The sequence below is a fragment of the Vidua chalybeata genome, chromosome 12, assembly GCF_026979565.1.
Source record: "Vidua chalybeata isolate OUT-0048 chromosome 12, bVidCha1 merged haplotype, whole genome shotgun sequence".
Taxonomy (NCBI): domain Eukaryota; kingdom Metazoa; phylum Chordata; class Aves; order Passeriformes; family Viduidae; genus Vidua; species Vidua chalybeata.
The window spans coordinates 17,637,586-17,660,374 of NC_071541.1; the positions used below are offsets into that span (position 1 = coordinate 17,637,586).

The following is a 22,789-nucleotide window of genomic DNA, read 5'->3' on the forward strand; positions in this document are numbered from 1 at the left end:
TCCGCCTAATAAACTCATCCAGCCTTACCCCAAAGACCCGTGTCATCGTTATCTGTCCCTGTGCCGGACCAGCGATTACTGGGAATTGCAGAGCTCGCAGGGGGACGGTCGCGCCCCTGCTTTCGCCGCCCAGCACGGCCCCGACGGCACACGGCAGCACTGCCGGAAGTGACGGTGAGAGCGGTCAGTACTTCTCCCAGTAGTGGACTAAGAGCCTTCTCCAAAGAATTTGTTAGATTTTCATTATTTTCCAGAACGCCAAAGGAAGCATAAGGATACCAGATAGAAAGTACAAGGAAACCAGTAAACCTTTGACTGCTTAGAAGCGTACCGCTTCTATTCCTTGAAGAAGTTGCCAAACAATGTTACTTTCAAAATGCCTTCAAGGGGCTAACAGGAAAAAAGAGTGGCAAACCCTGTTAGGCAGTGTTTCTGAGCTGGGGCTGATGGTCTTTGGTGCTGGGGAGCCACGGGAAGGCTCCAGTCCTGACTGTCCGGCCAGGCTGGGGCCATTGAGCTCCGGCTCATCCCTGGCGGCTGGAAGGGCAAGCAGGAATGCCAGAGGCCCCCCAGACCCGGCCGGGCCGGAGCAGAGCAGTGCCCCCAGCCCTCCAGGAGCGGACGGGCTCTGCCAAGCCCGACCTGGGCACTGCCCCCAGCCCAGGGACACGCGAGGGCTTTGCCCGAGAGCCGTGCCCAGAGCAGCAGAGCTGTCACACCCCAGCTGGTTCTGGTTGGTGTGCGGCCCCAGCAGCGCCCATGGGTGCCCTGGGCAGCACAGGAGCTGTTGCCAGGGCCTGGGGAAGCACAGGGGTCAGCCTCTGCACGGTGACACAGCCTGCAGGCTGCAGGGCACAGAGCCAATGGCAGCGGGCATGGGCACCTCTGAGCAGCATCGGCCCCAAGGGCTGCTCTGTCCCTGCCTGCCTGCCTGGCTGATGGGCAGGGCTGGAGGCCTTGGAGAGCAGGGGCCATTGCGGGCACGGGTGTCCCAGGAGCTGCCCCTGGCCCAGCTGGGCCCCACTTGGGGAGGAAGGAGGCTCCCAGCCACGGCCTGGCTGAGCAGCTCCTGCCTCCCCCTGCCTCTGCCCTGGGCCCCACATCGCCTGCCACAAGAGCCCCTGGGCCAGGCCGTGGGAGGGCGGCTTTGCCCTCACCTGGCTCCCTTTGCCCATTTGCCTCCCCAGGCCCTGGGAGCTGCTCCTGTGCTCCTCCTGCGCTGCTGAGGGCACCCACAGGCGCTGCTCTGGCCTGAGAAACCGCATAGAGAGCTGGGAGTGTGACAGCTGTGCTGGTGTCGGAACGGGTAGGAGGCAAAGCAGCCGGTGCCCCTGGGCTGGGGACAGTGCCCAGGCTGGGCTTGGCAGAGCCCGTCTGCTCCTGAAGGGCTGGGGGTTCTGCTCTGGCCTGGCTTGCCTCAGGCCTGGGTGGTCTTTGACATTCCTGCCTGGCCTTACAGCTTCCATGGATGAGTCAGAGCTCAGTGGCCCCAGCCTGACCAGACAGTCAGGACTGGAGCCTGCTCATGGCTCCTCAGCACCTGAGGCCATCAGCCCCAGCTCCAGCACCCTGGTGCCATCGGGGCTGGATCCCCAGTCTCCATCTGTGGAGACCAGCAGCAGCCACCAGCACACAGTATGGCTGCAGTCTCTGCTGTCTTCTTCACTGGACACCAGCAGCCCCAGCACATCAAGCTCAACGTACAGCACCTCGTCTGACCCTGAGGACAGGGTCCATTCCAGACGTGCTGGGCCCAGCTGCAGGCCAACCCGCTCTCACCAGCAAGGTCGGGCCCCAGAAGGACCCGTCCAATGGAGGAGTCGCTGTGACAGGAGCAGGAGGACAACCACGAGGACTGAGAGGCCCAGGCGAAGGGAGACACCTTCACAGGCATCCCCGGGATGCAGCCGCGCCCGCCAGCAAGGTCAGGCCCAGAGTCCGCCTGCCCGGTCCAGGAGTCGCCGTGACAGGAGCAGCCGGACAAGACCAAGGACTGAGAGGCCCAGGCCAAGGGAGACGTCGTCAGGGACATCCCCCAGACGCAGCCGCGCCCGCCTGCAGCGCCGGGCCTCGAATCAACCTGTCCTGTCCAGGAGTCGCCAGGACAGGAGCAGCAGGACAGCAGCAAGGGCTCAGAGGCCCAGGCGCAGTGGGGCACCGTCAGGGATGTCCCGCAGGAGCAACCGCTCCCGCCAGCGACGCCGGGCCTCAACTGGGACCTACAACAGCAGCACATAGTGGCATCTTTTCTTTCTAGTCCATCTGTTTGCTGCCGTGTGGTGCTGTGTTTTTGTGTTAAATTTGTGCTTTTCCCCTCTTCCCTTCCCTAATCCCTCATCTCCCCAGTTGTCCATGGAGGGTTTCAATGAGGTGTCACAGCCTCAGTCCCGCTCCATGGCGGGTGTCCCTGAGGTGTCACAACCTCAGCCCCGCTCCATGGCGGGTTTCCCTGAGGGGTGACAGCCCCAGCCCCAGTCCATGGCAGGTTTCGTTGAGGGGTGACAGCCCCAGCATGTCACTTTTGTTCCTTGAAGTTACCAAACAATGTTACTTTCAAAATGCCTTCAAGGGTCTAACAGGATAAAAGATTGGCAAACCCTGTTTCCAAGCTGGGGCTGATGGTCTTGGCTGCTGGGGAGCCACGGGAAGGCTCCAGTCCTGACTGTCCGGCCAGGCTGGGGCCATTGAGCTCCGGCTCATCCCTGGCGGCTGGAAGGGCAAGCAGGAATGCCAGAGGCCCCCCAGACCCGGGCCGGGCCGGAGCAGAGCAGTGCCCCCAGCCCTCCAGGAGCGGACGGGCTCTGCCAAGCCCGGCCTGGGCACTGCCCCCAGCCCAGGGACACGCGAGGGCTTTGCCCGAGAGCTGTGCCCAGAGCAGCAGAGCTGTCACACCCCAGCTGGTTCTGGTTGGTGTGAGGCCCCAGCAGCGCCCGTGGGTGCCCTGGGCAGCACAGGAGCTGTTGCCAGGGCCTGGGGAAGCACAGGGGTCAGCCTCTGCACGGTGACACAGCCTGCAGGCTGCAGGGCACAGAGCCAATGGCAGCGGGCATGGGCACCTCTGAGCAGCATCAACCCCAAGGGCTGCTCTGTCCCTGCCTGCCTGCCTGGCTGATGGGCAGGGCTGGAGGCCTTGGAGAGCAGGGGCCATTGCGGGCACGGGTGTCCCAGGAGCTGCCCCTGGCCCAGCTGGGCCCACTTGGGGAGGAAGGAGGCTCCCAGCCACAGCATGGCTGAGCAGCTCCTGCCTCCCCCTGCCTCTGCCCTGGGCCCCACATCGCCTGCCACAAGAGCCCCTGGGCCAGGCCGTGGGAGGGCGGCTTTGCCCTCACCTGGCTCCCTTTGCCCATTTGCCTCCCCAGGCCCTGGGAGCTGCTCCTGTGCTCCTCCTGCGCTGCTGAGGGCACCCACAGGCGCTGCTCTGGCCTGAGAAACCGCATAGAGAGCTGGGAGTGTGACAGCTGTGCTGGTGTCGGAACGGGTAGGAGGCAAAGCAGCCGGTGCCCCTGGGCTGGGGACAGTGCCCAGGCTGGGCTTGGCAGAGCCCGTCTGCTCCTGAAGGGCTGGGGGTTCTGCTCTGGCCTGGCTTGCCTCAGGCCTGGGTGGTCTTTGACATTCCTGCCTGGCCTTACAGCTTCCATGGATGAGTCAGAGCTCAGTGGCCCCAGCCTGACCAGACAGTCAGGACTGGAGCCTGCTCATGGCTCCTCAGCACCTGAGGCCATCAGCCCCAGCTCCAGCACCCTGGTGCCATCGGGGCTGGATCCCCAGTCTCCATCTGTGGAGACCAGCAGCAGCCACCAGCACACAGTATGGCTGCAGTCTCTGCTGTCTTCTTCACTGGACACCAGCAGCCCCAGCACATCAAGCTCAACGTACAGCACCTCGTCTGACCCTGAGGACAGGGTCCATTCCAGACGTGCTGGGCCCAGCTGCAGGCCAACCCGCTCTCACCAGCAAGGTCGGGCCCCAGAAGGACCCGTCCGATGGAGGAGTCGCTGTGACAGGAGCAGGAGGACAACCACGAGGACTGAGAGGCCCAGGCGAAGGGAGACACCTTCACAGGCATCCCCGGGATGCAGCCGCGCCCGCCAGCAAGGTCAGGCCCAGAGTCCGCCTGCCCGGTCCAGGAGTCGCCGTGACAGGAGCAGCCGGACAAGACCAAGGACTGAGAGGCCCAGGCCAAGGGAGACGTCGTCAGGGACATCCCCCAGACGCAGCCGCGCCCGCCTGCAGCGCCGGGCCTCGAATCAACCTGTCCTGTCCAGGAGTCGCCAGGACAGGAGCAGCAGGACAGCAGCAAGGGCTCAGAGGCCCAGGCGCAGTGGGGCACCGTCAGGGATGTCCCGCAGGAGCAACCGCTCCCGCCAGCGACGCCGGGCCTCAACTGGGACCTACAACAGCAGCACATAGTGGCATCTTTTCTTTCTAGTCCATCTGTTTGCTGCCGTGTGGTGCTGTGTTTTTGTGTTAAATTTGTGCTTTTCCCCTCTTCCCTTCCCTAATCCCTCATCTCCCCAGTTGTCCATGGAGGGTTTCAATGAGGTGTCACAGCCTCAGTCCCGCTCCATGGCGGGTGTCCCTGAGGTGTCACAACCTCAGCCCCGCTCCATGGCGGGTTTCCCTGAGGGGTGACAGCCCCAGCCCCAGTCCATGGCAGGTTTCGTTGAGGGGTGACAGCCCCAGCATGTCACTTTTGTTCCTTGAAGTTACCAAACAATGTTACTTTCAAAATGCCTTCAAGGGTCTAACAGGATAAAAGATTGGCAAACCCTGTTTCCAAGCTGGGGCTGATGGTCTTGGCTGCTGGGGAGCCACGGGAAGGCTCCAGTCCTGACTGTCCGGCCAGGCTGGGGCCATTGAGCTCCGGCTCATCCCTGGCGGCTGGAAGGGCAAGCAGGAATGCCAGAGGCCCCCCAGACCCGGGCCGGGCCGGAGCAGAGCAGTGCCCCCAGCCCTCCAGGAGCAGACGGGCTCTGCCAAGCCCGGCCTGGGCACTGCCCCCAGCCCAGGGACACGCGAGGGCTTTGCCCGAGAGCTGTGCCCAGAGCAGCAGAGCTGTCACACCCCAGCTGGTTCTGGTTGGTGTGAGGCCCCAGCAGCGCCCGTGGGTGCCCTGGGCAGCACAGGAGCTGTTGCCAGGGCCTGGGGAAGCACAGGGGTCAGCCTCTGCACGGTGACACAGCCTGCAGGCTGCAGGGCACAGAGCCAATGGCAGCGGGCATGGGCACCTCTGAGCAGCATCAACCCCAAGGGCTGCTCTGTCCCTGCCTGCCTGCCTGGCTGATGGGCAGGGCTGGAGGCCTTGGAGAGCAGGGGCCATTGCGGGCACGGGTGTCCCAGGAGCTGCCCCTGGCCCAGCTGGGCCCACTTGGGGAGGAAGGAGGCTCCCAGCCACAGCATGGCTGAGCAGCTCCTGCCTCCCCCTGCCTCTGCCCTGGGCCCCACATCGCCTGCCACAAGAGCCCCTGGGCCAGGCCGTGGGAGGGCGGCTTTGCCCTCACCTGGCTCCCTTTGCCCATTTGCCTCCCCAGGCCCTGGGAGCTGCTCCTGTGCTCCTCCTGCGCTGCTGAGGGCACCCACAGGCGCTGCTCTGGCCTGAGAAACCGCATAGAGAGCTGGGAGTGTGACAGCTGTGCTGGTGTCGGAACGGGTAGGAGGCAAAGCAGCCGGTGCCCCTGGGCTGGGGACAGTGCCCAGGCTGGGCTTGGCAGAGCCCGTCTGCTCCTGAAGGGCTGGGGGTTCTGCTCTGGCCTGGCTTGCCTCGGGCCTGGGTGGTCTTTGACATTCCTGCCTGGCCTTACAGCTTCCAGGGATGAGTCAGAGCTCAGTGGCCCCAGCCTGACCAGACAGTCAGGACTGGAGCCTGCTGATGGCTCCTCAGCACCTGAGGCCATCAGCCCCAGCTCCAGCACCCTGGTGCCATCGGGGCTGGATCCCCAGTCTCCATCTGCGGAGACCAGCAGCAGCCACCAGCACACAGTATGGCTGCAGTCTCTGCTGTCTTCTTCACTGGACACCAGCAGCCCCAGCACATCAAACTCAACGTACAGCAGCTCCTCTGACCCTGAGGACAGGGTCCATTCCAGATGTGCTGGGCCCGGCTGCAGGCCAACCCGCTCTCGCCAGCAAGGTCGGGCCCCAGAAGGACCCGTCCGATGGAGGAGTCGCTGTGACAGGAGCAGGAGGACAACCACGAGGACTGAGAGGCCCAGGCCAAGGGAGACACCTTCACAGGCATCCCCGGGATGCAGCCGCGCCCGTCAGCAAGGTCAGGCCCAGAGTCCGCCTGCCCGGTCCAGGAGTCGCCGTGACAGGAGCAGCCGGACAAGACCAAGGACTGAGAGGCCCAGGCCAAGGGAGACGTCGTCAGGGACATCCCCCAGACGCAGCCGCGCCCGCCTGCAGCGCCGGGCCTCGAATCAACCTGTCCTGTCCAGGAGTCGCCAGGACAGGAGCAGCAGGACAGCAGCAAGGGCTCAGAGGCCCAGGCGCAGGGGGGCACCGTCAGGGATGTCCCGCAGGAGCAACCGCTCCCGCCAGCGACGCCGGGCCTCAACTGGGACCTACAACAGCAGCACATAGGGGCATCTTTTCTTTCTAGTCCATCTGTTCGCTGCTGTGTGGTGCTGTGTTTTTGTGTTAAATTTGTGCTTTTCCCCTCTTCCCTTCCCTAATCCCTCATCTCCCCAGTTGTCCATGGAGGGTTTCCATGAGGTGTCACAGCCTCAGCCCCGCTCCATGGCGGGTTTCCCTGAGGGGTGACAGCCCCAGCCCCAGTCCATGGCGGGTTTCGTTGAGGGGTGACAGCCCCAGCATGTCACTTTTGTTCCTTGAAGTTACCAAACAATGTTACTTTCAAAATGCCTTCAAGGGTCTAACAGGACAAAAGAATGGCAAACCCTGTTTCCAAGCTGGGGCTGATGGTCTTGGGTGCTGGGGAGCCACGGGAAGGCTCCAGTCCTGACTGTCCGGCCAGGCTGGGGCCATTGAGCTCCGGCTCATCCCTGGCGGCTGGAAGGGCAAGCAGGAATGCCAGAGGCCCCCCAGACCCGGGCCGGGCCGGAGCAGAGCAGTGCCCCCAGCCCTCCAGGAGCGGACGGGCTCTGCCAAGCCCGACCTGGGCACTGCCCCCAGCCCAGGGACACGCGAGGGCTTTGCCCGAGAGCCGTGCCCAGAGCAGCAGAGCTGTCACACCCCAGCTGGTTCTGGTTGGTTTGAGGCCCCAGCAGCGCCCGTGGGTGCCCTGGGCAGCACAGGAGCTGTTGCCAGGGCCTGGGGAAGCACAGGGGTCAGCCTCTGCACGGCGACACAGCCTGCAGGCTGCAGGGCACAGAGCCAATGGCAGCGGGCATGGGCACCTCTGAGCAGCATCGGCCCCAAGGGCTGCTCTGTCCCTGCCTGCCTGCCTGGCTGATGGGCAGGGCTGGAGGCCTTGGAGAGCAGGGGCCATTGCGGGCACGGGTGTCCCAGGAGCTGCCCCTGGCCCAGCTGGGCCCACTTGGGGAGGAAGGAGGCTCCCAGCCACGGCATGGCTGAGCAGCTCCTGCCTCCCCCTGCCTCTGCCCTGGGCCCCACATCGCCTGCCACAAGAGCCCCTGGGCCAGGCTGTGGGAGGGCGGCTTTGCCCTCACCTGGCTCCCTTTGCCCATTTGCCTCCCCAGGCCCTGGGAGCTGCTCCTGTGCTCCTCCTGCGCTGCTGAGGGCACCCACAGGCGCTGCTCTGGCCTGAGAAACCGCATAGAGAGCTGGGAGTGTGACAGCTGTGCTGGTGTCGGAACGGGTAGGAGGCAAAGCAGCCGGTGCCCCTGGGCTGGGGACAGTGCCCCGGCCGTGCCATGCCAGGGCTTCCCTCAGGTGTCGGCATTGCCAGCCCGGCTCTGCCGGGGGGCTCTGGCAGTGCCACGGCGCACGGCAGCTCTGGCCCTGCAGCCTCGGGCAGCAGCAAGATCTGCGGGCTGGGACGCCGCAGCGGCCACACGCTCCTCGCAGAGCCCGAGGAACGTCCGCACGCTCCCAGCAGCGCGGCGGAACGCGCTGAGGGCGCGGCGCGAGCGCGGCTCTGGGCGGGAGCCGCCCCGCCCCTCACACCCGCCCGCCCCTTCCCGCCCTCCGGCCCCCGCCGCGCGGCGCCAGCGCTGTCATGGCGGCTCTCGCCCACAAGGCAGCGCCCTGAGCCCGGGAATGGCGCCGGGAACGTTCTGGCACTCTGGAAGGCGCGGGCGGGCACCTGTTGCAAACTGTGCGAGAGGACCCATTTCCTGAAGCAAGCATGTCCTGTAATGCTTGAGCTTTACGCCCTTCCAAGCCTGATCAACAAGAAGAGACATTTAACCTGTGACACACATAGCAGCCTGCAAGCTCGAAGTGGTGGCCTAATGTTAGAAAAGCAAAGTATTTGTCGCTAGAATTGTCTTTTAAGACTCAGGGCTGGGCATGTTTCACTGATCTCAGACCCAGAGGGAAGTTGACAAAGCTTGGGAAGAGGGATGCCCACTGATAGTGGACACAAAAGATGCAGAATTTAGGGGCCATAAGGCCATCTGCTAGAACTGCCAAGATAAGGAAAACACTCATAAAGTCAACTCAGCAAATATGCTGAAATCAGCTCCAGCTGGGTAAAAAAGTGTGATGTTTGCAGGCAACAGGACTTTGGCACCCAAATTATCCTGGGCCTGACAAAAAGTCGGCGCAGTACAAGCGCTGGGCATTGTGCTTCAAGAACCCAGCTGAAAAAGCTGGTGAGACTGTGCTGGATTCTTGTGTGCTATCTACCCCTTCTCTCTTCTTCTTCTCAAAATCTATTGTAAACCTGACTAAAAAACCCAAGTTAGAGCCATGCTCACTGCCTTATTCTCAATACTTGCAGCTGACTTAGAGGTTTGGTACCTTACAGAGCGCGTTTGAGGCCCTGGAGCTGGAGGGACAGACAAGTGATGAAGTGGGCAAAAGTCCTTCTGGAATAGAGGGGGCACCTAGGGTGAGACAGCCAACACCACGTGTCGCGGCCACCTCTGTTCCGAAGGAAGGCAGGGTCCTTGCAGGCCTTCCCGAAAGCATCTCAAGGGAAGGTCTCGGTCTCCCCTGCCCTGTTTCCTTGACTTTAGCTGAATCTGTCTCTCACAGAAAGACAGGAAGCTCAGGTGTGCTAGGAGATTGCTGTGGGCATTGGCAGAGGTGAAGAGTCAGGAATCCAGAGGCTTGTGCAACTCTCTTCCACGGAGAATCTCTTGTCATGGATTTCTGATGAACCAGAGCTTAAATGGCAAGTCAGCGATTGGGGAAATACACCACTGAGACAATAAAGCTGTAACGTGCCTTGTTCTGAGAGGGACAAGAAAAACAACAAAAGTTCAAGCAGCAGCTACTGGGAAGGTGAAGAAAAACTTTTTTTTTCTACAGTTTTCTAATGTTTATTTTCTTCTCTGTGCCTTGGGAAGATAGCCTATATCCTATTTTCTTTGTTTTCTTTTTTCCTGCCTTCAGAATCAATCTTGCATTATGGATATTTGAAGTCAGATACAAGAAACAAGTTCTCTATTGTTTTCATATATTGACTGGTAGTCATAAAAAGGGAAGTTTAGAGTTAACAAATCTTATCTTTTCTAATTTGTTCACACTCAATTTTAAATGGCCTTGAATGTCATGCTCGTTTGCAAAGATGCTAGATTGGTCTTTGATGGGCATTCAACCAAGAAACACATATATCAAAGACTCTGGAGGTGGCTGCCATGGCAGGTTTCCCTGAGGGGTGACCGCCCCAGCCCCAGTCCATGGCAGGTTTCGTTGAGGGGTGACAGCCCCAGCATGTCACTTTTGTTCCTTGAAGTTACCAAACAATGTTACTTTCAAAATGCCTTCAAGGGTCTAACAGGAAAAAAGAGTGGCAAACCCTGTTAGGCAGTGTTTCGGAGCTGGGGCTGATGGTCTTGGGTGCTGGGGAGCCACGGGAAGGCTCCAGTCCTGACTGTCCGGCCAGGCTGGGGCCATTGAGCTCCGGCTCATCCCTGGCAGCTGGAAGGGCAAGCAGGAATGCCAGAGGCCCCCCAGACCCGGCCGGGCCGGAGCAGAGCAGTGCCCCCAGCCCTCCAGGAGCGGACGGGCTCTGCCAAGCCCGACCTGGGCACTGCCCCCAGCCCAGGGACACGCGAGGGCTTTGCCCGAGAGCCGTGCCCAGAGCAGCAGAGCTGTCACACCCCAGCTGGTTCTGGTTGGTGTGAGGCCCCAGCAGCGCCCGTGGGTGCCCTGGGCAGCACACAGGAGCTGTTGCCAGGGCCTGGGGAAGCACAGGGGTCAGCCTCTGCACGGCTGTGGGAGGGGTCCCTGCACTCCCTTGGGAGACAACAGCAGTTTAGACCTATGAATCATTTGCCTCAGTTAGTTGTCACTCAAAGTTAATGTATTCCTTAGTTCCAGAAAGTTCTCTGTTTCTGTTACCCCCATTGGCCCCTGTTGTAAAACCACTCCTCCTCTGTAACCCCATTGTTTTACAGTTTGTCACCCCATCCTGTCTCCTCCCTTGTGCCTTTTCCCCATTGGTTGATTTGTACCATAACCACTCCTTCTCCTTTTCCCTTATATACCCAGTCCCTCCTTCCCTCGGGGCTCTTGGAACCCTGCTCCCTCCTTGAGTGCTTGTCTCCCTATCTCCTCTGCTCTTTCCTCTACTCCTCATAATAAAGCCTTGAGGATCATAGCAGCGCAGGAGTCCTCTCGTCTTCATTGGTGGAGCTATCCGGATACCATCGGCCCCTCCGCGCGGACCGGTCAGCCGAGGATTTCCCTGGACTGACTGGGCAGCCGGGCAGCCCTGGAGCTAATTTATTACACACGGCGACACAGCCTGCAGGCTGCAGGGCACAGAGCCAATGGCAGCGGGCATGAGCACCTCTGCGGGGCTCTTTGCCTGCAGCAGCATCGGCCCCAAGGGCTGCTCTGTCCCTGCCTGCCTGCCTGGCTGATGGGCAGGGCTGGAGGCCTTGGAGAGCAGGGGCCATTGCGGGCACGGGTGTCCCAGGAGCTGCCCCTGGCCCAGCTGGGCCCCACTTGGGGAGGAAGGAGGCTCCCAGCCACGGCCTGGCTGAGCAGCTCCTGCCTCCCTCTGCCTCTGCCCTGGGCCCCACATCGCCTGCCACAAGAGCCCCTGGGCCAGGCCGTGGGAGGGCGGCTTTGCCCTCACGTGGCTCCCTGGCACCAGGGCCCTCCTGCTTGCTGTGAGGGATGGCAGCTGTCAGTGGTGAGTCCCTGAGCCGGAGCACCCATGGCCTCCTCCAGGTGCTGGTCCTCTCTCTGTGGGAGAAAGAAGAGTGTGGGGAGTTTGCAGCACAGGCCCAGATCCCGAGGTGTGGGGCCCCTCTGGTCCCTGGGCAGCAGCGTCCGGCCCAGCCTTCTCCTCCCATTGTCAGGTCGCACTGACACACGGCCTGAGCCCAGCGTTCCCTTTTGGGGCCAAGGGAAATCTCTGCTCCTGCCTCTGGCACAGGGCGCTCTGCCAGCAGGTCAGGGATGGTGATACCCTCAGAGAGAGGCGTGAGCAGTGGAGGAACGCCAGCATCTTTGCAGTCTTCCAAAAGGGCACTAAGAAGAAGCCAGGAAACTGCAGGCCCATCAGCCTCAGCTCCATCCCCAGAAAGTGACAGAATATCTCCTCCTGGATGTCATCTCTAAGAGTGTGGAATAACAGGAAGGGAAAACCATGGATGGGCTTAGCTGCTGTCCTGCAGGGCAAACGACTGAGTTTGCAGAAGAAGAAATGAATAAAATACAAGTTTATCCATGGCAAGGAAGAAAGCAAGGCCGTTAGCATGAAAACTGAAAAACACATCAGGGTTACTGGTAGTTAGAGGATACGTGCCTTAGTCAGCAGCGTATGTGCCTTGATAATTTGTGGTAAACTCTTGCCAGTGAATTATTGACGTTAAATGCTTTGTACCAATAAAAGACAATAAGCTATTGCTTTGTCCATTGCATAGAATGAGCTGTTTGGATGTAACTAGTGCCTTAGGACCAGACTTTTTTTCGGGTTATAAATCTTGAGAACAATTTGTAATAAAGACTAGGCCATTGTTGTCACTGCACAGGTGTATGTGTATGCCTTGTGTCCATCTCTGCAGCGACAGAAAACCATGCTTGGCCAATCTCACAGCCACCTCTGCTGCACTGGCTGGCTGGGTTTGTGAGGGGAGAGCAGTGGCTGTTGTCAGCCGGGACTTCAGCGAGGCTTTGTCCCGGCCTCCCATATCACGGTCGTGGGGCAGCTCAGGGACAGCGGCGTAGAGAAGTGGACAGTGGAGCTCCAAACTCAGATAGCTGCGAGCTCAGGGGGCCGTGCTGGGGCCAGTCTAGTTTGCCTTATTCCCCAGTGACCCGGCAGAAGGGACGGAGCGCTCCCTCAGCACGTTTGCTGATGGGACAGAAGCGGGAGCAGGGGCTGATGAACCACACGGCTGTGCTGCCTTTCACTGAGGACCTGGACAGGCTTGAGAGTTGAGCAGAGAGGGACCTAGTGATGTTGCACAGGGGAAAGCCTCTAGAAGTGCTTGAAGCTTTGTAATTCCCAGGCAACAGAAGTTTTTTAGTATAGAGGAGTGTATAACGTCATCTTGTGATGACCAGTCAAGGAAACCACTGCATCTCTGTATGTTACAGGCACAGTTCCTTGTACGTATGTAAAGAAAGTCCTCGAGAAAAACTCTGAATTCAGAAACTTCCTCTAATATTATGTTGGATTTTCTGGAATGCCAGGCAAAGCGTAAGGATTCTAAAAGGAAAGTGAAAGCAAATTAATAAATCTACTTTTTGAGGTCTGAAGCATTTCCTGTTTGTTCCTTGAAGAAGTTCCCAATGTTACGTTTGAAATCCTTTCAAAGATCTAATAGGAAAAAGCATTGGCCCAAAGTGTTAGCCTGTGTTTCTGAAGAGGAATATGCTTTTTGTGTCAATTGAATGTTTGTAGCAGGGTTTGCGGGTTTCTTTTGTGTGTGCTTTGAATGTGAGTCTTTGCAAAACTTTGAATAATTCGATCATATAGCCAAGACAACATTTTACTGTGTCCTGCTGTCCAGTGCTGAACAGGGTTGAGACAGAGCAGGCAGCCCTGTGTCTGTGTGAAAGTTGCAGGAGCAGCACCAGGAGCAGCAGCAGAGCAGTGCCCGATGGTTGCCTCGGGGCCTGGCATTTGACCCTGCACTCGCTGCAGGAGTCCCTGCCTGGTTCCCTGCTGACCAAACCTTCGCACCCATCTGAGAACCTGGGTTCCCAAGGGGGCTGCCTCGAGTGGTTGCCAGGGACCTGAGGCTGTGGCTGCCCCGATTTTGGCTGCACGATGCTGATGTCAGAGTGGCCATTGTGACCCGTGCGACCAAGGCCCTAAAAAAGGGAACGCTGGGCTCAGGCCGTGTGTCAGTGCGACCTGGCAACGGGAGGAGAAGGCAGGGCCGGACGCTGCTGCCCAGGGACCAGAGGGACCCCACACCTCGGGATCTGGGCCTGTGCTGCAGGCTCACCTGCCTCTCCCTGCCCAGAATCAGCGGAGGAACAACCAGAGCAGACTGCGGTGTTCCTCGACGTGACGACGGGAGGAGAAGGCGGACAGGAGCAGGGCTCACGCAGGGCTGAGCAGGGACTGGTGCCCTCGTGGCTCTGGGCCTGTGCTGCAAACTCCCCAGTCTTCTTTCTCCCACAGAGAGAGGACCAGCACCTGGAGGAGACGGTGGCGTTTCGGGACAGGGACTCACCGCTGACAGCTGCCATGTCTTGCAGCAAGCAGGAGGGCCCTGGTGACAGGGAGCCAGGTGAGGGCAAAGCCGCCCTCCCACAGCCTGGCCCAGGGGCTCTTGTGGCAGGCGATGTGGGGCCCAGGGCAGAGGCAGGGGGAGGCAGGAGCTGCTCAGCCATGCCGTGGCTGGGAGCCTCCTTCCTCCCCAAGTGGGGCCCAGCTGGGCCAGGGGCAGCTCCTGGGACACCCGTGCCTGCAATGGCCCCTGCTCTCCAAGGCCTCCAGCCCTGCCCATCAGCCAGGCAGGCAGGGACAGAGCAGCCCTTGGGGCCGATGCTGCTGTAGGCAAAGAGCCCCGCAGAGGTGCTCATGCCCGCTGCCATTGGCTCTGTGCCCTGCAGCCTGCAGGCTGTGTCGCCGTGCAGAGGCTGACCCGGACATGTGCGGTGACAAACTGGAGAAGTGCGGGCTCTGTGCCCACGTGTTCTGCCTGGTGAGTGGCTCCAGGTGCTCCCTCCACCATTGCAATGGGCAGTTCCTGCCTCTCTCTCCTCATCTGCTCATCCCCTTTGCTGCAGTTCTTTGCCACTCTGCTTTTTCGTCAAGATAACGATCGTGGTGGACTCATGGGATTTCTTCCTAGAGATATCCAAATTGCAGTCTGGCGGGCAGCACTAAAGGTGAGAGCCTGACAAGAGCAGGGAGATTTGTGCCAGGCCAGGTTTGCCAGAGCTGAGCCCAGACACTTGGAATGAAAGGCCTGCCCTTCCGGCCGGCTGTGGGACAAAGTCTGGCTCCCAGCAGCTGCGCAGAGGCTCTGGCACAGGAGCCTCCTCCGCCAGACGGCTCTGTGGGCTGAGACCCAGCAGTGGCCACATCCTACGCCCTGCCTGGAGCCGTGGGGCTGCCTGGGGAGGCCCCGAGTGTGGGAGGGGCCCCTGCACTCCTGTAGGAGGTGGCGGAAGTCTAAGGGGACCTGTTCGTCATGTACTGCACCCTCCCTAACTAATGTCAATCAGCGTTTAATGTACTCCCCCGTTCTAGCAAGTTCTCTGTTTCTGTTACCCCTATTGGCTCCTTTTGTAAGACCACTCCTTCACCGTACCCTCATTGGCTTTGAGTATGTCATCCCATCCTTGCTCCTCCCATTAGCCCATTCCCAATTGGACCGTTTGTACTCCAACCACTCCCACTCCTCTCCTGTTATATACCCAGTCCCGCCTTCCCTTGGGGCTCTCGGAGCTTGCTCCCTTCTCGAGTGATTGTTCTCCTGCCTCCTCATCCTCTCACACGTCCTCCACCTTACCCTCAATAAATGCTTGAGGAACGCAGGTATCCGAGCGTCCTCTCTGTCTGGTGGAGCCATCCGTACCACATCGCCGCCCCCCGCGGACCGGCCAGTAAAGGGTCTCCCCACCTGACCGGGAACCCGGGTCCAGGAGGCCAAAATACACCCGAGGCTGTTGCTGATGGGGCTGCTTGGCTCTTTCCAGCGCTGCTGCGTCTGTGGCCAGAGCGGGGCAACCATCATGTGTTGCAAGGAGGACTGTGGCAGATGGTTCCACCTGCCCTGTGCCAAGGAGGGCGGCTGTGTCACACAGTATATTCCAGATTACAGGTACCTCCTCCCCACTCCTGGTCGCCCCTGGGAGAAGATCCAACATTTCTCACTTTGCCCATCCATTTTCCTCCAGCTCCTTCTGCCCTGAGCACGGTCCAGAGCAGGACGTGGAGGCGACTCCAGAGCCGGGCACCGATTGCCTCATCTGCATGGAGCCTGTGGAGGATAGAAAGACCTTCAGAACCCTGGTGTGCCCAGCGTGCAAAAGGGCCTGGTTCCACAGGGACTGCATCCAGGTAGGAGCCATCCCCTCCGCCCCGGGGCACAGCAGGTGCTCAGCAGCACCAGGGCCTTGCTCACCCTGCTTCTGTTTGCCCTGCAGGGACAGGCCATGTGCGCTGGTGCTTTAGCCTTCCAGTGCCCCCTGTGCAGAGACAAGGTGGCATTCACAGTTGAAATGTTCACCATGGGGATCCGAATTCCCTTCAGGTGGGTGTCCTTCTGCCTGGCTCACAGGACAGGAGGTGCAAGTGCTGTGCTGTGCCGGGCCCTGCCCCAGCAGTCCTGGCCCTGCCCTGTCCCGTGAGTCTGGGCTTCAGCATCACGCAGGACTTGGAAAAGCGCTGGAGAAAGAGCAGGGACAACCTGTACCTCCATGAGGGCAGGAGATCAGAAACTCATCAGCTTTTCCTTTCTCCGTCAGACTGCCAACATGGGAGGACAACGATGCCTTTGCGGATCTAGGAGAGAGGCACAGCAGGTGCACTGCCAGGGATTGCCTTTACCCGGGAGGCAGGGAGGAGGCAGAGGAAGAGGGGTAAGCTGGGGAGCTGCACCTGAGGCTCTGCAGGATACGTGTGTCACTTCAAGGGCTCACAGGGGAAAGAAACAGAAGAATTTGTCTGGACAATCCTGTGCTGTGGACACGTTGTCCACGAGCCCGTTTGCCTCCCCAGGCCCTGGGAGCTGCTCCTGTGCTCCTCCTGCGCTGCTGAGGGCACCCACAGGCGCTGCTCTGGCCTGAGAAACCGCATAGAGAGCTGGGAGTGTGACAGCTGTGCTGGTGTCGGAACGGGTAGGAGGCAAAGCAGCCGGTGCCCCTGGGCTGGGGACAGTGCCCAGGCTGGGCTTGGCAGAGCCCGTCTGCTCCTGAAGGGCTGGGGGTTCTGCTCTGGCCTGGCTTGCCTCAGGCCTGGGTGGTCTTTGACATTCCTGCCTGGCCTTACAGCTTCCATGGATGAGTCAGAGCTCAGTGGCCCCAGCCTGACCAGACAGTCAGGACTGGAGCCTGCTCATGGCTCCTCAGCACCTGAGGCCATCAGCCCCAGCTCCAGCACCCTGGTGCCATCGGGGCTGGATCCCCAGTCTCCATCTGTGGAGACCAGCAGCAGCCACCAGCACACAGTATGGCTGCAGTCTCTGCTGTCTTCTTCACTGGACACCAGCAGCCCCAGCACATCAAGCTCAACGTACAGCACCTCGTCTGACCCTGAGGACAGGGTCCATTCCAGACGTGCTGGGCCCAGCTGCAGGCCAACCCGCTCTCACCAGCAAGGTCGGGCCCCAGAAGGACCCGTCCGATGGAGGAGTCGCTGTGACAGGAGCAGGAGGACAACCACGAGGACTGAGAGGCCCAGGCGAAGGGAGACACCTTCACAGGCATCCCCGGGATGCAGCCGCGCCCGCCAGCAAGGTCAGGCCCAGAGTCCGCCTGCCCGGTCCAGGAGTCGCCGTGACAGGAGCAGCCGGACAAGACCAAGGACTGAGAGGCCCAGGCCAAGGGAGACGTCGTCAGGGACATCCCCCAGACGCAGCCGCGCCCGCCTGCAGCGCCGGGCCTCGAATCAACCTGTCCTGTCCAGGAGTCGCCAGGACAGGAGCAGCAGGACAGCAGCAAGGGCTCAGAGGCCCAGGCGCAGTGGGGCACCGTCAGGGGTGTCCCGCAGGAGCAACCGCTCCCGCCAGCGACGCCGGGCCTCAACTGGGACCTACAACAGCAGCACATAGGGGCATCTTTTCTTTCTAGTCCATCTGTTCGCTGCTGTGTGGTGCTGTGTTTTTGTGTTAAATTTGTGCTTTTCCCCTCTTCCCTTCCCTAATCCCTCATCTCCCCAGTTGTCCATGGAGGGTTTCCATGAGGTGTCACAGCCTCAGTCCCGCTCCATGGCGGGTGTCCCTGAGGTGTCACAACCTCAGCCCCGCTCCATGGCGGGTTTCCCTGAGGGGTGACAGCCCCAGCCCCAGTCCATGGCGGGTTTCGTTGAGGGGTGACAGCCCCAGCATGTCACTTTTGTTCCTTGAAGTTACCAAACAATGTTACTTTCAAAATGCCTTCAAGGGTCTAACAGGACAAAAGAATGGCAAACCCTGTTTCCAAGCTGGGGCTGATGGTCTTGGGTGCTGGGGAGCCACGGGAAGGCTCCAGTCCTGACTGTCCGGCCAGGCTGGGGCCATTGAGCTCCGGCTCATCCCTGGCGGCTGGAAGGGCAAGCAGGAATGCCAGAGGCCCCCCAGACCCGGGCCGGGCCGGAGCAGAGCAGTGCCCCCAGCCCTCCAGGAGCGGACGGGCTCTGCCAAGCCCGACCTGGGCACTGCCCCCAGCCCAGGGACACGCGAGGGCTTTGCCCGAGAGCCGTGCCCAGAGCAGCAGAGCTGTCACACCCCAGCTGGTTCTGGTTGGTTTGAGGCCCCAGCAGCGCCCGTGGGTGCCCTGGGCAGCACAGGAGCTGTTGCCAGGGCCTGGGGAAGCACAGGGGTCAGCCTCTGCACGGCGACACAGCCTGCAGGCTGCAGGGCACAGAGCCAATGGCAGCGGGCATGGGCACCTCTGAGCAGCATCGGCCCCAAGGGCTGCTCTGTCCCTGCCTGCCTGCCTGGCTGATGGGCAGGGCTGGAGGCCTTGGAGAGCAGGGGCCATTGCGGGCACGGGTGTCCCAGGAGCTGCCCCTGGCCCAGCTGGGCCCACTTGGGGAGGAAGGAGGCTCCCAGCCACGGCATGGCTGAGCAGCTCCTGCCTCCCCCTGCCTCTGCCCTGGGCCCCACATCGCCTGCCACAAGAGCCCCTGGGCCAGGCTGTGGGAGGGCGGCTTTGCCCTCACCTGGCTCCCTTTGCCCATTTGCCTCCCCAGGCCCTGGGAGCTGCTCCTGTGCTCCTCCTGCGCTGCTGAGGGCACCCACAGGCGCTGCTCTGGCCTGAGAAACCGCATAGAGAGCTGGGAGTGTGACAGCTGTGCTGGTGTCGGAACGGGTAGGAGGCAAAGCAGCCGGTGCCCCTGGGCTGGGGACAGTGCCCCGGCCGTGCCATGCCAGGGCTTCCCTCAGGTGTCGGCATTGCCAGCCCGGCTCTGCCGGGGGGCTCTGGCAGTGCCACGGCGCACGGCAGCTCTGGCCCTGCAGCCTCGGGCAGCAGCAAGATCTGCGGGCTGGGACGCCGCAGCGGCCACACGCTCCTCGCAGAGCCCGAGGAACGTCCGCACGCTCCCAGCAGCGCGGCGGAACGCGCTGAGGGCGCGGCGCGAGCGCGGCTCTGGGCGGGAGCCGCCCCGCCCCTCACACCCGCCCGCCCCTTCCCGCCCTCCGGCCCCCGCCGCGCGGCGCCAGCGCTGTCATGGCGGCTCTCGCCCACAAGGCAGCGCCCTGAGCCCGGGAATGGCGCCGGGAACGTTCTGGCACTCTGGAAGGCGCGGGCGGGCACCTGTTGCAAACTGTGCGAGAGGACCCATTTCCTGAAGCAAGCATGTCCTGTAATGCTTGAGCTTTACGCCCTTCCAAGCCTGATCAACAAGAAGAGACATTTAACCTGTGACACACATAGCAGCCTGCAAGCTCGAAGTGGTGGCCTAATGTTAGAAAAGCAAAGTATTTGTCGCTAGAATTGTCTTTTAAGACTCAGGGCTGGGCATGTTTCACTGATCTCAGACCCAGAGGGAAGTTGACAAAGCTTGGGAAGAGGGATGCCCACTGATAGTGGACACAAAAGATGCAGAATTTAGGGGCCATAAGGCCATCTGCTAGAACTGCCAAGATAAGGAAAACACTCATAAAGTCAACTCAGCAAATATGCTGAAATCAGCTCCAGCTGGGTAAAAAAGTGTGATGTTTGCAGGCAACAGGACTTTGGCACCCAAATTATCCTGGGCCTGACAAAAAGTCGGCGCAGTACAAGCGCTGGGCATTGTGCTTCAAGAACCCAGCTGAAAAAGCTGGTGAGACTGTGCTGGATTCTTGTGTGCTATCTACCCCTTCTCTCTTCTTCTTCTCAAAATCTATTGTAAACCTGACTAAAAAACCCAAGTTAGAGCCATGCTCACTGCCTTATTCTCAATACTTGCAGCTGACTTAGAGGTTTGGTACCTTACAGAGCGCGTTTGAGGCCCTGGAGCTGGAGGGACAGACAAGTGATGAAGTGGGCAAAAGTCCTTCTGGAATAGAGGGGGCACCTAGGGTGAGACAGCCAACACCACGTGTCGCGGCCACCTCTGTTCCGAAGGAAGGCAGGGTCCTTGCAGGCCTTCCCGAAAGCATCTCAAGGGAAGGTCTCGGTCTCCCCTGCCCTGTTTCCTTGACTTTAGCTGAATCTGTCTCTCAGAGAAAGACAGGAAGCTCAGGTGTGCTAGGAGATTGCTGTGGGCATTGGCAGAGGTGAAGAGTCAGGAATCCAGAGGCTTGTGCAACTCTCTTCCACGGAGAATCTCTTGTCATGGATTTCTGATGAACCAGAGCTTAAATGGCAAGTCAGCGATTGGGGAAATACACCACTGAGACAATAAAGCTGTAACGTGCCTTGTTCTGAGAGGGACAAGAAAAACAACAAAAGTTCAAGCAGCAGCTACTGGGAAGGTGAAGAAAAACTTTTTTTTTCTACAGTTTTCTAATGTTTATTTTCTTCTCTGTGCCTTGGGAAGATAGCCTATATCCTATTTTCTTTGTTTTCTTTTTTCCTGCCTTCAGAATCAATCTTGCATTATGGATATTTGAAGTCAGATACAAGAAACAAGTTCTCTATTGTTTTCATATATTGACTGGTAGTCATAAAAAGGGAAGTTTAGAGTTAACAAATCTTATCTTTTCTAATTTGTTCACACTCAATTTTAAATGGCCTTGAATGTCATGCTCGTTTGCAAAGATGCTAGATTGGTCTTTGATGGGCATTCAGCAAAGAAACACATATATCAAAGACTCTGGAGGTGGCTGCCATGGCAGGTTTCCCTGAGGGGTGACCGCCCCAGCCCCAGTCCATGGCAGGTTTCGTTGAGGGGTGACAGCCCCAGCATGTCACTTTTGTTCCTTGAAGTTACCAAACAATGTTACTTTCAAAATGCCTTCAAGGGGCTAACAGGAAAAAAGAGTGGCAAACCCTGTTAGGCAGTGTTTCGGAGCTGGGGCTGATGGTCTTGGCTGCTGGGGAGCCACGGGAAGGCTCCAGTCCTGACTGTCCGGCCAGGCTGGGGCCATTGAGCTCCGGCTCATCCCTGGCAGCTGGAAGGGCAAGCAGGAATGCCAGAGGCCCCCCAGACCCGGCCGGGCCGGAGCAGAGCAGTGCCCCCAGCCCTCCAGGAGCGGACGGGCTCTGCCAAGCCCGACCTGGGCACTGCCCCCAGCCCAGGGACACGCGAGGGCTTTGCCCGAGAGCCGTGCCCAGAGCAGCAGAGCTGTCACACCCCAGCTGGTTCTGGTTGGTGTGAGGCCCCAGCAGCGCCCGTGGGTGCCCTGGGCAGCACACAGGAGCTGTTGCCAGGGCCTGGGGAAGCACAGGGGTCAGCCTCTGCACGGCTGTGGGAGGGGTCCCTGCACTCCCTTGGGAGACAACAGCAGTTTAGACCTATGAATCATTTGCCTCAGTTAGTTGTCACTCAAAGTTAATGTATTCCTTAGTTCCAGAAAGTTCTCTGTTTCTGTTACCCCCATTGGCCCCTGTTGTAAAACCACTCCTCCTCTGTAACCCCATTGTTTTACAGTTTGTCACCCCATCCTGTCTCCTCCCTTGTGCCTTTTCCCCATTGGTTGATTTGTACCATAACCACTCCTTCTCCTTTTCCCTTATATACCCAGTCCCTCCTTCCCTCGGGGCTCTTGGAACCCTGCTCCCTCCTCGAGTGCTTGTCTCCCTATCTCCTCTGCTCTTTCCTCTACTCCTCATAATAAAGCCTTGAGGATCATAGCAGCGCAGGAGTCCTCTCGTCTTCATTGGTGGAGCTATCCGGATACCATCGGCCCCTCCGCGCGGACCGGTCAGCCGAGGATTTCCCTGGACTGACTGGGCAGCCGGGCAGCCCTGGAGCTAATTTATTACACACGGCGACACAGCCTGCAGGCTGCAGGGCACAGAGCCAATGGCAGCGGGCATGAGCACCTCTGCGGGGCTCTTTGCCTGCAGCAGCATCGGCCCCAAGGGCTGCTCTGTCCCTGCCTGCCTGCCTGGCTGATGGGCAGGGCTGGAGGCCTTGGAGAGCAGGGGCCATTGCGGGCACGGGTGTCCCAGGAGCTGCCCCTGGCCCAGCTGGGCCCCACTTGGGGAGGAAGGAGGCTCCCAGCCACGGCCTGGCTGAGCAGCTCCTGCCTCCCTCTGCCTCTGCCCTGGGCCCCACATCGCCTGCCACAAGAGCCCCTGGGCCAGGCCGTGGGAGGGCGGCTTTGCCCTCACGTGGCTCCCTGGCACCAGGGCCCTCCTGCTTGCTGTGAGGGATGGCAGCTGTCAGTGGTGAGTCCCTGAGCCGGAGCACCCATGGCCTCCTCCAGGTGCTGGTCCTCTCTCTGTGGGAGAAAGAAGAGTGTGGGGAGTTTGCAGCACAGGCCCAGATCCCGAGGTGTGGGGCCCCTCTGGTCCCTGGGCAGCAGCGTCCGGCCCAGCCTTCTCCTCCCATTGTCAGGTCGCACTGACACACGGCCTGAGCCCAGCGTTCCCTTTTGGGGCCAAGGGAAATCTCTGCTCCTGCCTCTGGCACAGGGCGCTCTGCCAGCAGGTCAGGGATGGTGATACCCTCAGAGAGAGGCGTGAGCAGTGGAGGAACGCCAGCATCTTTGCAGTCTTCCAAAAGGGCACTAAGAAGCAGCCAGGAAACTGCAGGCCCATCAGCCTCAGCTCCATCCCCAGAAAGTGACAGAATATCTCCTCCTGGATGTCATCTCTAAGAGTGTGGAATAACAGGAAGGGAAAACCATGGATGGGCTTAGCTGCTGTCCTGCAGGGCAAACGACTGAGTTTGCAGAAGAAGAAATGAATAAAATACAAGTTTATCCATGGCAAGGAAGAAAGCAAGGCCGTTAGCATGAAAACTGAAAAACACATCAGGGTTACTGGTAGTTAGAGGATACGTGCCTTAGTCAGCAGCGTATGTGCCTTGATAATTTGTGGTAAACTCTTGCCAGTGAATTATTGACGTTAAATGCTTTGTACCAATAAAAGACAATAAGCTATTGCTTTGTCCATTGCATAGAATGAGCTGTTTGGATGTAACTAGTGCCTTAGGACCAGACTTTTTTTCGGGTTATAAATCTTGAGAACAATTTGTAAT

General features: G+C 59.8%; 3 protein-coding genes across 3 annotated transcripts; all 3 read left to right on the top strand.

Moving 5' to 3' along the window:
- Positions 1 to 555: 555 nt before the first annotated feature.
- On the top strand, positions 556 to 2,318 carry LOC128794301 (serine/arginine repetitive matrix protein 2-like). Its single transcript, XM_053954054.1, has 3 exons — positions 556 to 737; positions 1,188 to 1,306; positions 1,460 to 2,318. The coding sequence occupies exons 1-3, from the start codon at positions 556 to 558 to the stop codon at positions 2,236 to 2,238; spliced, it is 1,080 nt and encodes a 359-aa protein (XP_053810029.1). The 3' UTR covers positions 2,239 to 2,318.
- Positions 2,319 to 3,636: 1,318 nt separating this feature from the next.
- LOC128794302 (serine/arginine repetitive matrix protein 2-like) lies at positions 3,637 to 4,410 on the top strand. Its single transcript, XM_053954055.1, has one exon. It carries the CDS (start codon positions 3,637 to 3,639, stop codon positions 4,408 to 4,410), a length of 774 nt encoding a protein of 257 aa, XP_053810030.1.
- An 8,954-nt stretch (positions 4,411 to 13,364) lies between these two features.
- On the top strand, positions 13,365 to 17,282 carry LOC128794303 (uncharacterized). The gene is made up of 8 exons (XM_053954056.1): positions 13,365 to 13,790; positions 14,116 to 14,207; positions 14,293 to 14,394; positions 15,208 to 15,332; positions 15,409 to 15,571; positions 15,658 to 15,764; positions 15,979 to 16,092; positions 16,232 to 17,282. The coding sequence occupies exons 1-8, from the start codon at positions 13,748 to 13,750 to the stop codon at positions 17,280 to 17,282; spliced, it is 1,797 nt and encodes a 598-aa protein (XP_053810031.1). The 5' UTR covers positions 13,365 to 13,747.
- The last annotated feature ends 5,507 nt before the right edge of the window (positions 17,283 to 22,789 follow it).

Coding starts and splice junctions, on each gene's coding strand:
- LOC128794301 (XM_053954054.1), top strand. CDS start 556: ATGCCAGAGGCCCCCCAGACCCGGCCGGGCCGGAGCAGAGCAGTGCCC. Junction 738..1,187: donor ACCCCAGCTGGTTCTGGTTG/GTGTGCGGCCCC, acceptor TTGCCTCCCCAG/GCCCTGGGAGCTGCTCCTGT. Junction 1,307..1,459: donor CTGTGCTGGTGTCGGAACGG/GTAGGAGGCAAA, acceptor CTGGCCTTACAG/CTTCCATGGATGAGTCAGAG.
- LOC128794302 (XM_053954055.1), top strand. CDS start 3,637: ATGGATGAGTCAGAGCTCAGTGGCCCCAGCCTGACCAGACAGTCAGGA.
- LOC128794303 (XM_053954056.1), top strand. CDS start 13,748: ATGTCTTGCAGCAAGCAGGAGGGCCCTGGTGACAGGGAGCCAG. Junction 14,208..14,292: donor GTGCCCACGTGTTCTGCCTG/GTGAGTGGCTCC, acceptor CCTTTGCTGCAG/TTCTTTGCCACTCTGCTTTT. Junction 15,572..15,657: donor TCCACAGGGACTGCATCCAG/GTAGGAGCCATC, acceptor TTTGCCCTGCAG/GGACAGGCCATGTGCGCTGG.